Source organism: Meleagris gallopavo, chromosome 14 (assembly GCF_905368555.1).
Source record: "Meleagris gallopavo chromosome 14, MGAL_WU_HG_1.1, whole genome shotgun sequence".
Taxonomy (NCBI): Eukaryota; Metazoa; Chordata; class Aves; order Galliformes; family Phasianidae; genus Meleagris; species Meleagris gallopavo.
In genome coordinates, this window is record NC_139417.1 from 19,285,011 (window position 1) to 19,299,436 (window position 14,426).

At 45.8% G+C, this 14,426-nt stretch overlaps 1 protein-coding gene across 1 annotated transcript; it reads left to right on the forward strand.

Annotated features, from left to right (window-relative positions):
* The first annotated feature begins 500 nt into the window (after positions 1 to 500).
* Positions 501 to 13,741, forward strand: IRAK2 (interleukin 1 receptor associated kinase 2). Its single transcript, XM_085236031.1, has 13 exons — positions 501 to 714; positions 1,237 to 1,416; positions 4,671 to 4,841; positions 5,482 to 5,588; positions 6,962 to 7,156; positions 7,588 to 7,652; positions 8,068 to 8,182; positions 8,890 to 8,999; positions 9,370 to 9,565; positions 10,266 to 10,328; positions 11,374 to 11,574; positions 11,723 to 12,239; positions 12,512 to 13,741. Exons 1-13 carry the CDS (start codon positions 534 to 536, stop codon positions 12,628 to 12,630), a joined length of 2,220 nt encoding a protein of 739 aa, XP_085092157.1. The 5' UTR covers positions 501 to 533; the 3' UTR covers positions 12,631 to 13,741.
* Positions 13,742 to 14,426: the final 685 nt, after the last annotated feature.

The window sequence follows — 14,426 nt, forward strand, 5'->3', positions numbered from 1 at the left end:
GCTGCGTAGAATTGTTTGAAAAAGTGATTTTCAGTTCCCACATGAAACTTCTCACTCCATACAGCAGTCAGAGCAAAGTGAAGTCACAAATGCGGATAGGTGCCTTTCTAAACAGCGGTGCACCCGTCACGGACCTTTATTCACCCTTGTTGCGGCGAACGGCTCCCAAGCTTCAGCTCTGCGCTGGTCCCGGTGCGGGGAGCAGCCCGGCTGCCTCGGGGCAGGGCCGGCTGTGCGGGCAGCCGTGGCTGGCGGTACAGCTCTCGCTACGGCATAAACAGCGACACACAGAGCGTCCTTACGATCGGTACTTCAAACAACGGTACGCCGCGGCTTCGTTTAGTTGACGTTTCGGCCGCGGTTTCGGCGGTTCCTCGGCGCGGGGCGGGAAGCGGACACGTTCGCGGCACCGCGAGGTTCGCATTCCCGAGGCGGAGCGGAGCTCGTAACGCCGCCGCTCCCGGAGCGGAGATCCGCCGCCCCGCCCCGCAGCCCGCAGGAAGCCGCGCCCCCGCGGCAGGAGGAAGCGCGGGATGCTCCGCCCGGCCGGCGCTCCGTGGGGCCACGCGCGGCAGCTGATGGCCGCGGGCGGGCCGGGGCGCCGCGGGGAGATGGCGCCGCCGTCGCCCTACGTGCACAGCATGCCGGCCTGGGTGCTGGAGGACTTCTGCCAGAAGATGGACTGCCTCAGCGACAGCGACTGGATGCGCTTCGGTGAGCGCGGCTCCCCGGCTCCCCCCGCCGCTCTCGGGCCCCGCGCCCTCCCCCCCACGGCTCCTCTCCGCGTCTCCCGGCCCCCGCCGCGTCCGCTCCGCGTCTCCCGCAGAGCCGCCCGGTGCCCGCCGGTGATAACGCGCCCCCCCCGCTGCCGGTCCCCGCCGCCGCCCGCGCGGCCCCTCCAGCCCCGTCCAGCCGCTGCCGTCCGCTGCCACGACGGAACGTAACCGGAGCCGGGCGGCGCGCAGGTGAGGGCGTTCAGGGGACGGTGACGACGCGCTGAGCCGTCGGAGAGGGGTTTCTTTTTGGGTCTCCACATAAGGAACTTGTTTTTTGAACGTTTGAAAGAATAAAAATAATATCCTACTTCCAGGAACTGGATTTCCTTCACGTCCACGCAGCTAGCGTGTGGCGGTCCCTGCTTTTAAAACCGAATGAAAGAAGCTTGGCGTGTAGGTGCCTTCCCTGCCCGCCCTCGCTCTCTCCCCATTGCTAACAAAGCCCTCCCGTCTCCCGCAGCCTCCTACGTGATCACTGACCAGACCGAGCTGCGGAAGATCAAATGCATGGAGAAGACGGGGATCAGCATCACCCGCGAGCTGATGTGGTGGTGGGGTGTGAGGCTGGCGACCGTGCGGCAGCTGCTGGAGCTGCTGCAGGCACTGCAGCTCTACCGGGCGGCTCAGGTCATCCTGGACTGTGAGTAGCACCTGTGAGCAGCCCGGCTCTGTGCCCGCCCCCGTCTTCATTGCGCAGGCTGAAGGAACTCTTTGCTGGGAACCTTGTGCTCAAATTGTGAAGTGTCTGCTGCTTCTTATTTTCTGCTCATGGTGGGAAGGGAAGAGCTGACACGGACGAGGGGCCGCTGGTCTGGTCTGGTCTGTCAGCCCAGCTCGTAGTGTCTCTGAGGTGCTTCAGGAGCTGCCAGAGTGAGGCTGTGCTGTGCATGAAGATGGCTCTGTAACACATCCTTGTTTTACCACGGAGCTGAGTTGTGGATGTGTGAATTTTTCATACTTGTCCTTGTTCCCCACTGAAATTCTGCCCTTATACATTAAAAGCCAACAAACTCGTGGCAGAGAAACCTATCAGCAGTTTTGCTTATGCAGTCTGCTTTCCTGCACTGTGAGAACGTTTCCCAAAGGAGTGCTTTGCCCAGTTCACTGTTCTTGCCTTGGTTCCGTTTGCTGTATTTTGGTTACTTTTCTGAGTTGGATGATGACGCTTTGAAAATGCTGTATCTAATTAAGGCAAACCATTTCCCTGTAGAAGTCACAGCACTTTTAAATATAACTTGCAGTTTTTCTCCATTGAAATCAATGGCAGCCATCCATTTTCATAAGCCAGAGGGTGTCTTAGCACAGCTCTGCTGTGGGATCTGTGAAACCCTGGACGAGAGTCCTGGCAAGCTGGCAGCAGCCTCTACTCCCCTCTCCACATATTACCACCCAAAATCCACTTTCTTGGGAAGGAAGTGTTCGTGTGACTTTTGCCTGTTCTCCATAGACAGTCATAGAAAAGTTAGTTAGTGGCCCGAAAAGATCAGAGAAGTACGATGCAGGTGCACATGGATACTGGGCAAAGCTGACAGCAGCGCATGCTGACAGGAGATGGGAGGTGTGCGGGGCACTGCCTGCACGCAGCTGGGGAGGAGGCTGTTCTGCTGTGAGCTGCCTGTGGGCAGGGCTGGCAGCACACACAGCTGGCACTCAGCGACAGGCGTTGCTCATGGAAATTCCCACTGTGTGTCACAGTTTGCTTGCCACTGCAGTTCTATATATAGCACAGCTGGGTTTTTTGTGGGTTCCCGGTACTAGTGTGACTTAGAAACTTTATTTTAGGATGGCAAAAATCTTTAAGGAGGGTATTCTGAATTTCTGTTGATTAAAAAGCGATATTAAGCACAAGCGCGCTTTAGGCAAATTCCATCTCTGTAATGAAACGCCACTGCCACCCACCCTAGCAGGAGTGCTGCTCCGCACAGCTGGGCTGTGACAGCCCTTCGTTCAGAACCGCTCTGGCTGAACTCAATCACCCCACTCAGGAGATGGTAACAATTCTCTCCTCGCTCCTCAACAGAGTGAACAGAGCTACAGGAAAGTGAATTTCCATCTGCCCTAGTGCGTATGGTAGTGAACCAGTTGTGAAATGTGGCTGCGAGGTCCAGCCTGAGTGGACGGGATTGAAAACAACGTGAAGAAACTGGGTCTGGAGCTCTCCAACGCAATAAGCCTGGCTCCTCATAATGCTATTTTTACAGATGCTTTGGAGTAGCCGCTGGCCTCCACGCTGTGGTAACTGTTTTCTTCTGTGCCCATTGTGTATCTCACACAATCCACAGAGAGTTTCTGGCGGTGCTGTGTACGTGCTGCAGCCGGCTGCTCCTTCAGCTATCGCTGTTCTGCCCGGCTGCAGCGCTCTCAGGCCCGCCTTTGTTTGCAGCTGGCTCACTTTGGAGTGTTCCTTCATTCGGTCTGTTCACTGATTTGCTGTAATCCCACCCTGTATGCTGTGGCTTAATCAGAAAAAATCTGCCCTCACCTTCTGAGAAACAAAAAACGCCCCTTTGTTTCTGGTTTCCTTTGTGACAAGGTATTCCGTGCAGGGTTGTGCAAGGAGCTGAAAGTGGGTTTGGTTTTCAGTTCTGTTGGGCGCTTCAAAAAGCCACTGTTCTAACTCTTGACAGTTACTGTGTTACCATAACGCTGTTCAGTCTGACTTACAAGACTCAGACAGGACACCCCGGTGAATGTTTTGCTGGCAGGTTACTTGCAGGAGAGTTGTTTCTATTGTTTCTGCCTTGGACAATTTCTTGCGCAACTCCAGTCCCACTTCTGGATATCTGTTGGAACAAGCTTTTTCCTGTGTTAGTTCTTCAGTTTCAGTGGTGACCTGTTTGACTGATGTGCAGGAAATTGCAAAATTCGTGAAAAACCATGAAAAATAGGTTGAAAGAGGGAAGTGATCCAAATTGTAGAGGCTTCTAGGTTAAAGTACCGGCAGGGGAAGGTCAGCAATTGCAGAACGCAGGGACTGCCAGCTGGAACAGAAGGCCTGCAGACTGCTTGAAACTCAGTGATTTCCAAAACCTGTGGTGTGTGTGATCTCACAGCATTCTGGTGCTTTAAAAACTCCAGAAGGAAGTCAAAGGAAAAAGCTTGCCCTACACAGACACGCTCCCATCTGCGGTCCGAGCTGCAGTGCACTGGAATTGTCATACCTTGCCTTCTAAGCTTCACTTCTACTGAAAGTGGTTTATGAGGAGCATAGCTGAAATTAAAACTCCAGCTTCCTCCTGGCTTCAGATATCCCCAGTGCTTTCTTTGTGCACAAAGAACACAAAGCTATTGTCTGATTTCAAATGCAGAGTGCTGTACTTAAGATGACAAGCTGGTAAAACAGTACAACAAAAAGCTTGTATTGGTACTTGTGCTTATTTTCTTTCATATCAAAAGATTAATTTATATTTTTATGTAAATGTTAAATATATTGCTGATAAAAGATACCAGATAGAAACAAGAGTACAGGATTATAACCAGGAAAATGTGGTTAATAGGCACTAGAAAGTTCTTGTGTCATCTCTGGTGCACACTCAGCATTTCCAGGCTCCTCCTCCCCCTCATTTACCTCTCACAGACCAGAATTCAGCTGCTTTGTCGGGAGGTTTTGACAGCTCTGCGTAGCGGAGTGTCTTCATATCTTTTTATTTCCAGTTTGTTCCTGTCCCAGCTGTAGCCTAATCTGGTTTTAATATTTCCTTGTAAGATGTATGTGCTCTTCAGATCTGAATTTAAATACCAGTGCTACTGAAACAATTTAACAGTATCTGTAAAGCATTCATAATGTTTGCTTTAATGGATAGTCCACTTTCCCGATGGGGATTACTTTCTGCTAACTGATCAGTCAGACTTCCTTCTGCACGGCACTCCTCTTTCCTTCGATCTCCTTTGCAGGGATATCACCCTCCAGCATTACCACCTCTGAAAAAGAAGAGCTGGTAGACTCACCTAAACAGGAGAACGTATCTTTAACTCCCACAGAAAACAAACACAAAGAGAGAGAAAATGAGATAAGTCTGTTGCCATCGCCAGAGCCTTCACAACCAGGAATATCACCAGCATGTAGTAAGTAAAATAATATAACCTGATTTTCAGTAACAGTGAAATGACCGTACAGACAAGAATGCTGAATTTCACTTCAGTATAAATGAACGCATTCCATTCAAAATGGTCCAATTGAATATTTGCCTTTCAACTAGCACTACTGGCTCCTGAGCTGTCAGTCTCTAGCTTGATCACACAGCCACCCGCTCTTCCTTTCTGTACCTGTCCTGGCTGTGAGAGAAGTACTCCCAGGTCTGTGAGAGCACCAGTGCCATGCTAACGCTAGAGCTGTGCGTAACTTCACGCCCTCAGTCCTTCTCTCCACACAGCACAAATCTGGGCCGATGGAGAGCTGTGCAAGCATCAGCAAGCAGCTCTGTTGGGAGATGGAGCAGAACCACGGTGTGGAGGAGAGCGTGTGAACAGCAGTGCAGGCAGAGGCTCTGGAAGCTCCGTGTCCCTGAGCCAGGGCTGGAGGGATGTTCGCAGTCATCGCACAGCGGAGCCGGGCAATAGCTCCATAGACGGCATTTCACGTTTTGACAGCCATAGGTTGTGCGTGGTTAGGCATTTCAGCAAAATCCTGGATGCTCATAATGAGTCAGTGGCAGCAATGTCACAAAAAAGAGGTGTATTATCAGTGCTGCTAATTCAATTTCAGATGCTGTTTCTGGAGGAACCTTGTATTCACTTCCTTCTCCACCACCTCCCCCAAGAGACCTTTTGAAATCCTTACAGTCAAATCCTTCTGTCTCATCAAGTGTGAAGGTAAATCCCTTTAGTTCTCATTGATTATAACAATAAGAATTTGCTTTATGACGTTCTGTGTTTTTCAATTAAAGTTTACTCCTCAACTTTATGTTTAGACTGAATATAGTACTAATTACTTAAATTTTGCTTCGCTTCTTTTTTTCTTTTCTGCCAACGAGAGACCAGTGAGGGATACATTTAACAGTGCTACATGGCTTAGCGTGGCTAACATGCCCACAGGTAGCAATTAATTTTGAAGGAATTTCCATTCTAAATTTTGCAGCAGACTCCAATATTTCTACTGGGATCGTAGGACAGTCCAGCATAAACGACTGACTAGTTGGAATGTCACACTTTTAGTTTAAATTTAAAATGTGGTTCCTGCTGAAAACTGGGCCGGTGTCACGTTGAGGTCAGGTTGTCCAGAGCCTTATCTAGTTGAAAACTGAAAATCTGCCATCCCTCTGAGCCCCATCCCAAGGCCCAGCCATCCTGCTGGGAGCTGTTTTGCTCATGCTCCTGACGATTTCAACAGTCTTCTGTTACTCCTCGCTATAGCTCTCTTATCTGCAAGACCATCTAGATGGAACCATCCTGTACTTTTTCAGAGTGTGTTTTCCAGATCCTTGTGTGCACTCTGGTCCCATCCTCGTCCTGCACTGACCTCTTTTTTTTCTTTTTTTTTTTTTTAATTTGCTTTTTGTTTCTAAAGAAGATCGTGCTTTAAGACTTGTAACTCGTCCAAGATGATGTGGTTCAAGAGTAACAGCAATAGGAGAAGGTTGCTACAAAGAACACAGTAATTTCAGAATTTCCTGAGGGGTAGTCGAGGTTTTGTTTTCTCAGGTCTGGAGTAAATTAAGGTTGTGAAAGCTGTACGGTTTTGTGTAGGCTATAGTGGAATTGTAATAACAAGTGGCATTAGGACTTGTCTGACTGGAAGCAACTATTTTGCAAGCACTTCAGAAGTAGCTGTGCAATTCTTAGGAGAAAATAAGTACATTATAGCATGAGAGACACTCCTTTCTGATCCAGTACCATGATATATGCCTCAGGCATAAAGACAAATGGGCTTTGTGGCTTAAATTGATGTCACTTTAAGTACATATAAGGACTTTTAAAGAAAACTGACTCTGTTGTTTGGGAAGGATGGAAATGCAGATTAGCTGTTTTTAGGTGTCTTCTACTGTGAATATTTCTACCAGCAAGACAAATCAACACAGGTATTACAAGTGGAAACCACACCGAGTGATTGCGCAGCACCTGTCACAATTTCTTTCTACAATCACAAGGCTCATTTAGCTCATGGAAAAGAAATATGATGCCTGAAAGAGACGGAGAAAGCATACAAATGTTTATGAGATTAACTTGTCTCTTCTTCCAATGTGTAGCCCTGCAGCTCTTCCCCTCCTCAGCAGGAGACGATGACTGATCTCCCCAGTGGGAGCCTTTTGTGGACCCAGAAAGAAGTTACTAATGCCACAGATGGCTTCAGTGACAAGAGCAGAATTTGTGAAGGCACTTTTGCAGATGTCTACAAAGGTCAGAGGCACAACATGGTGTATGTCATCAAAAGACTGAAAGAGGCAAGTGCTCCACTTCTTTTTCTTTGCAGGAGGTATTTTATTAGAATCTCTTAAACAATTGTCATTTAATATTCTGTGGGCAGAGAACAAGAACTGCTATAAAAAAGAAGTAAAAGAGAAATTATGTTAGTAAACCTAGATGCAGCAATCATGTACGTGAGCTTTTCCTCACATGGGTAGTTCAACTCACTGTATTTGTGGGAGTAGCCTGGGGGTAGCTGCCTGCATCGATAATGGATAAGGATCAGGAATGCCTTCATGCCAGTTTTTGTTCTAATTTATAGTTGTTGTCTATGACACAATACGGTCGTCAGTGAAAACAGCCTGTTTGCTAAAGTTGTCATCTAGAGAGTAAAAGGCCTGCAGGAGTGCAGCACCACGTAATTACTGCTGAGATTCTATTGCATGTTTTCTTTTTTTTTTTCTTTCAGACCGAATGCACAAGCCCAAATTCCACCCAAAGATTTTTTCATACAGAAGTGCAGATTTGCTTTCGGTGAGCAGTCTGTGTATCCTGCATGCACTGTGCTCCTGGGCTGTTCGGTCACACTGATGTGCGTATCCCCCAGGCACTGGGGTTATGCCCTGAGGAAGCAGCATACCTGCCTGCCAGAGATGTGCTGTTCCCTGCAAAGCAAGCACTGCCCCTTGCCACTCTTGGAGATGGTGAAGGCCTGGTGTCTCCTGAAGCTTTGTATCCCTTCTGGCTGCTCAAAACCAGGTTGTGCTATAGCCTTGTCTCTGCTGCTAGTGTAGCTTTCTGTGAACCCGCTCAGGGCTGTTCTGTGTGGCTGTAGTACGAAATGTAATTCCCAATTGTCCTGAATGTAGGGATTTATTCCAGCTTAAGAATGCATTTTTCTGTGTTGCTCTCGTTTCATTTGTAAATCATTATTGATCTGTGCCTGCAGGTGTTGTCATGTCAACATTTTGCAGCTGCTGGGTTTCACAGTAGAATCTGAGTTGCACTGTCTGATATATCCATACCTGCCTAACGGATCACTACAGAACAAACTTCAGCATCAAGTAAGCAGATAACCCGAGTCCATTATTTATGTGTGTTTACAAGTCACGTTATTGTATGAAAAGGAGAAAGATCTCTTGTAATTCTAAGAAACAGACCAAAAGAGCCCAGATGAGCTGTCTGTAGGTATTACGTTCTTTTTCAGTTTCACTACAGCAAGGCAGATCGGGTCAATAAAAAGCTTCTGCTTTGCAGCCTTCAGATTTTTCAAGTAATAACTAATCTGCAAAACATACCTGTCTATATCATTATATTTCATTGGAATTGGGAATGTGGTTCTCATCATTTTCATTCACTCCTACAACATTTTAGAAGGGCTTAAGAGAGAACACTGTGAGGTGTCCAGACCTACTGAAAGAGCATTTGCAGAGATAGGACAGAAGGAGCAGAAAAGCAATCCATCAAAACCAGACCTGTGCCTCTGTGATGGCGTATAATTGATGCTCTCAATAAGTATGACCTTTGCTGTATCCTTATCACACTGTTGTCACAAGGCAGGCAAAGCACACTGTGCAGTGTGCAAGAGTAAGTTCCTTCCTAGGCCTAGAAATCACAAACTCTGCCTTGGACAAAACTTTTGATTTAGGCCAGCTGGCATTTTGCTTGTGATTGCAGTGGGACCAAAACAGGCTTTAGAATGAAATTGTACTGCTGCTGTGTCGTTTTCATTGTTAAAAGAAGACAAAACGACCCCATTCCTTCCTTGCAGGACGATTCTGCTCCACTGGCGTGGGAGACACGAATTAGTATTTCTGTGGGACTCATCCGAGCTGTGGAGTATTTACACAATTTTGGAATTCTTCATGGGAATATCAAGAGGTGAGGGGTTTGGCATTACCTGTACACTCATTAATTCCAGGATTTCTTCAACAGAAGCACCTGAAAGCTTTTATCATGTCGATATTCATTTGCAGCGTCATTCTGCTGTCCCTTGCTCTGTAGGACCTTCATCTTCACCTGATCACGTTTAATTTGTCTCCCTTTTATAAATGATGGAAGTGTTTTCTTCTGAAGCAATGCTTGGAGTGCTCTTAAATCCCCTCTTCCTATCTCCCTGTCTTTACCCTTTCACTGTTACACAGCAGGTCAAATGCTGGAAGTTTTCCCCCTCAGACCTTGCCTTTACTTGAAAAGTGTAAAATTTCACATCAAGTTAAAGTAATTACTTGACCAGTGTTGTCTTTTACAGCTCAAATGTCTTGTTGGATGAAAACTTTACGCCAAAGCTTGGGCATTCAGGTCTGCGACTGTACTCTGCCGATAAAAAGTCCAAATATACTGTGATGAAAACCAAAGTCCTGCAAGCTTCTCTTACTTATCTGCCAGAAGATTTTGTCAGGCATGGGCAGTTAACAGAAAAAGTTGACGTATTTGGCTGTGGTGTGGTAGGTTGCCTTTTTCCATCTTCTGCTGTGGTTGTTGATGTTTGTAGACAGGAAAACGGATGTCTGAGCACATTCCCCACATAGTTGTTTGTTCCTGCAATTTTATTCCCAATTGCTAACTATATAACGAGCTGAGATTCTGTTTTTAATTACCTGCATGTTCCAAATCTACTTCAGTTTGTGACAAAGTGATGTGAATCTTAGGAACAACAAAATGGTAAAATGTTGCAAAAAATGTATTACTGTTGGTAGTTTGAGAAAAAGAGTAGCAGAAAGTTTTCTGTTTGGTTCTCACAATTCTGACAGATTGGCCCCATCCACTGCTACAAACATCTGTCAGTTTGGAAGTTCAGCTGAGATAAGAGTTCAAAACGTCACTTGTCTCAAAAGTTTCCATTTTAACAGGAAGTTTCTCTGTTTGGTGTCATTTCCTATGTAAATTGATATTGACAGTCTTCTTTTTGAACTTCATTTCGTTTTTTATTATCTGTTGCACCTAAGTATAAAATCTGGACTTGCCTCTGGAGGTAGATTTAAGCTGTCATAAATATTGCCCAAATTTGGCATTGTTAAGTGTTAAAATAAAAATGAAATCTAAAATGCCCTGGCAGTTCAATAGTTCATTATTCCTTTACATGTAGACATTTAAAGACAGAGTTTATTGTGAACAAATTGTTTATCTGTCAAATAAACTTTCTAGGTCTTAGCAGAGATACTGACAGGGATTAAGGCACTGGATGAAGGAAGGAGCCCTATTTATCTGGTAAGGAAAAGCAGAAATAATGAACACTAACACGAGTGAATGAGGTGCTGTCATGAGGTGAATTTAATTTTATAGAAATGCAGTTTGCTTCACACACCTTAAAGAAGAGATTTGCTAGAAATTATATCGTGGTTCCATTAACATCAACAGTGCATCACCTTTAGACATGAGGAGAGTATGTATTCCCATTTCACACAGCAGACTCATGAGCACTGCCCTTGCTTATGTTAGGAGATGCTGCAGCATAACTGGTTTTAAGCACATGCTTATTTTCACACTTTGTGCTGAAATGCTGCTGCAGGCTTTTTGTGTGCCAGGAAGGGGTGATACGAGTCAGACTGAGTGGGGAATCTGGGTGGGCTCTGACTGCAGTTGCTCATTACCATGTTTATCAGGCTTTTAGTATTACATTGGTGTCTGGAATTTGTATCCTGGCCAATTTGTCCAGGCTGTCATTAAAACTACGCAAACTGCTTTCACAAGCAGCCAGAACTGCCCAGGCTCACTGAATACCATTAACACCATCTTCATAAAAACAGACTCCACCTATAATCCTTCTCTGCAATGCACTCCTTCTGGTTTGCCATGTTGTTGAAGCCTTTAAGAGGAAGATGGTAGTTTTCGTATGTATAATTTCCAAACAGTTCAGCAACGTCCAAATAGCTTCAGGAAACAAAGGATCCTGAGTTTCTGATTTCTTTTAATAAATAGTTTTAAAAGTCCTGTGCATAAATGCTGCTATGTGCAGCGTTGACGATTTTTCATTCCTTTGGGTGGATATAAGCACAGAGCAGCTGGGTTTGCTTTAGGCAATTTGACATCAGACACATGCAAAGAAAATCTTTGGCCATTTCTCTACTGTGAAAGCAACATTTCTGTGACTTGTACAAAGGGGGATCACTTACAGTTTTTAGATCTATAAACCAGCTGTCGAGGAGCAGTAATAACAAGTACATGGGAAGACTTCTGTTCTCAGTGATTTAGATGGAATTAAACAGTGCTATTAATTTTGTCTTCACTTAATATACCTTTCTCCTTTGAATAGAAAGACATGATTGCCGATGAAATCCAACTGGCAAAAGAAAAATCACACTCCAAAGTCAAGAATTTGGAAAAGCTAGCTGCCAAGGAAATATGCTGTAAATACCTGGACAAGAAAGCAGGACATTTGCTGGAAGAGGTTGCTATTGATTTTGCCTCAGCCATCTGCCTTTGTCTGAGAAAGAAGAATTCTAACATAGCAGAGGTAATATTTTAACAATCTGATTGAGAATTTAGCCTTCATGGCAGCAAGGTCTAGAGCTACAATGTTTGTGCCCCAACTTTTTTGGACTGCCAATAATGTGTGTAGCAAGGGGTATAGGGATTATATTTATTTTGTTGTTTTAAAACAGGTGCTTGAAATTACGGAAACAGCTGAAAATAAATTGAGAGAGCATTACATCTGTGGAGGCAGCACTTCTGGGTTTTCCGTGAATACTCCAGAAGAAACTGATGATGAGACCACCAACCTCAGCATGGATGCCCCTTCTGCAGGGCAGAATAAAGAGGACAGCACACAGCCCGTACTCCTGGCCAGTGGTGGTCAGTGCACACCTTCAGTAGGAGTCGTGCCACCTGACGCTCACTGTTTGCAGATGTCACGGGTCCCTTGTGAATCGGATGAATCGATGAGTTTCATCTGGAATCCTGAAGAGAAATCTACAGATGAGCTATTCAGCAACAACTGTAACAATTCAGAAAATACTCCGAGCTCTGACTGCAGGATAAAGGAGAAAACAAAAGCAAACGGACTCCGGGAAAGAAATGTAGTATGCATCAGAAGTGATGACAACTTGGAAATGGCTGCTACTGCACAAAGCACATTTCAGTCAAAAAATGCAGACCTTGACTCTGCATGTTCATCCCAAGGTAAATGTAGATAAGTCTGAGGGTGCAGAACGTTCTGGTATGTGATGGTTCGGGTGCTTTGGCAGAAGTGTCCATGCTTCTCTTCTAACCCAAGTCTTTACAACAGTTTGGGCTCTTACTCCTTGCTTATGATTTTACCAATAAATCTACAGAATGTTCTCTGTTTCCTTTCTGTCAGTTTTTCTAAACCAAATTTTTAATTTAAAATTGCTGTCTGTGCCTTAGACGCAGATGCATTTTTTTCTCAGTATTTGGAATTTTTTGTTTTTCAGCGTTAGCCAGAGAGGCATCCTGGAAAATAAAAATAAATGACCAAAAAAAGAAGCTAATGGAAAATATTTTGCTGTATGAAGAAGACAAATTAAGCAGTTCTGAACTTTTTGATTCTTAAACCAGATGGATTTATTAGCTGTGACCAACTTACAAGAAGAAATAAGGACTGATTCTTCATTAGAAAGATGATAAAAGTATACCTCTCCTTGAAGTCTGAGTAGCAGATTTGGATCAGAAACATTATCCTTCTCTGAAGAAAAGTGATGGCACTAAGAAACAGAAAATATCTTTCCAAAACAGGCTGAGGCTCAGCACAGCTCTGCCAACAGAAATGCCTTCTTTCTTCTCATCTGCATTACAAAAATATTTAAGGTCCTTTTCTTGTGTATTTCAAAAAGTATCTGCAGATAATAGGTGTCTCATTAAAATACCACAGTCCTAGAAGTTACAGAGCAACCACTGATCCACAATTGGTTAGCAGTGCCCTTTATTGTCATTGCATTGTATATGAAGAGACAAATCTTTGATAGGAGGTTTCAGTTTTCAAATGATCTATTTCATATACTCTTTGGATACCCAAAAACGCTCTGTTAGCAGAGAAGGGAATTTCTATGCAAGTTCTCAGATATATTCTCTATGGTCAATCTCAATGTGAATTGCACTGAAAATAGCTGTAAGACAGGTTGATCTGCTCTGTGGGCTGCTGTACCAGCTATATGTGTTATGTCATGGAGGTCTAGGCAAGTTTCACTGTCAGGAGCTATAGGACAGCAGTGAGCACTTCATAGGGTGTCTCTGAAAGTTGTTTTTCTTCCTAAGTGTCCTTTAAACATTGCTAAGGCTTCTCGTTGTGTTTCACCTGGTGACTACTATACGTTTTGGGTTTTAATTTAAAGTGTCCTCAAATTTATCCTCAATCAGTTGAAATTTGATTAGTTGTATTTATTTTGGCAGTGGATAAAACAGTACAGATGACGTGGGCTGGCTCCTGCAGCCTCACAAAGCCAGCTGTGTTATTCTTTCCTTTGTTCCATGTTAATCTTAGACATATTCTGAGGTATGGAACCTTACCAGATGTTTATTAAGTGCACTATAACACAGCTAATATTCTGCATAGTCTTACAGTAATGGTACTCTTATGTTTGCTATTTGATATAATGTTTTAATCTCAGATTTATACTTCATTAATAAGCTTGAGAATAAAAAATGGAAGAAGCCCTGTCTCTATATCCAGCTTTCTCACGATTCATAGCACAGAAAATCGCCTTTCTGCAGCTTTCTAAAGCACTGTGATGTGTCCATGGGGTGCCCAGCACCTCTCTGCACCCAGCCATCGGCGACTGTAGCAGCGGTGTAAAACGCGCATCCTCACTGCTAAGCAGCTGGTATTTCTCTCACTGATTTCTGGGATGGGTTCCGGTGCCGTTCCTTACCCGCTTGCTGTCTGTTGAACGGCAGCGCAAGAGGGAGAGCGGCCGAGCGGCACGGCACGGCACGGCACCGCCCCGCAGAGCTGCGGGAGACAACGATGCCGCCTGCCGGCAACGCTCCATCGCGCTGCGGAGCGCCTCGGTACCACACAGCGCGCACCACACAGGTCAATGAATGCCGCTCGCGTTTCGCGCGCTGTTCCGCATGACGGCCCGCCCCGCGGCACTCCCTGCACGTCAGACAGGTACCTCTGTTCTTTGCAGCCTGCTGCAGCGCTCCCCGCGGTCCAACAGCTCCTCCGGGGCCCGGGCACAGAGCCGGGCCGCCGCCCGCCGCCTGCCCCCCGGTCCCGCGGAGCATCGCTAAGGCGGCCCGAGCGGAGCGAGCGGCGCGGCGGACTCTTTCTTCCCGCCCTTCTCGGAGCGAGTTCAGCCAATCGGTGTCGGGAGCGGTTCCGAGCCTCCCAATGGGCGCAGCGGACCT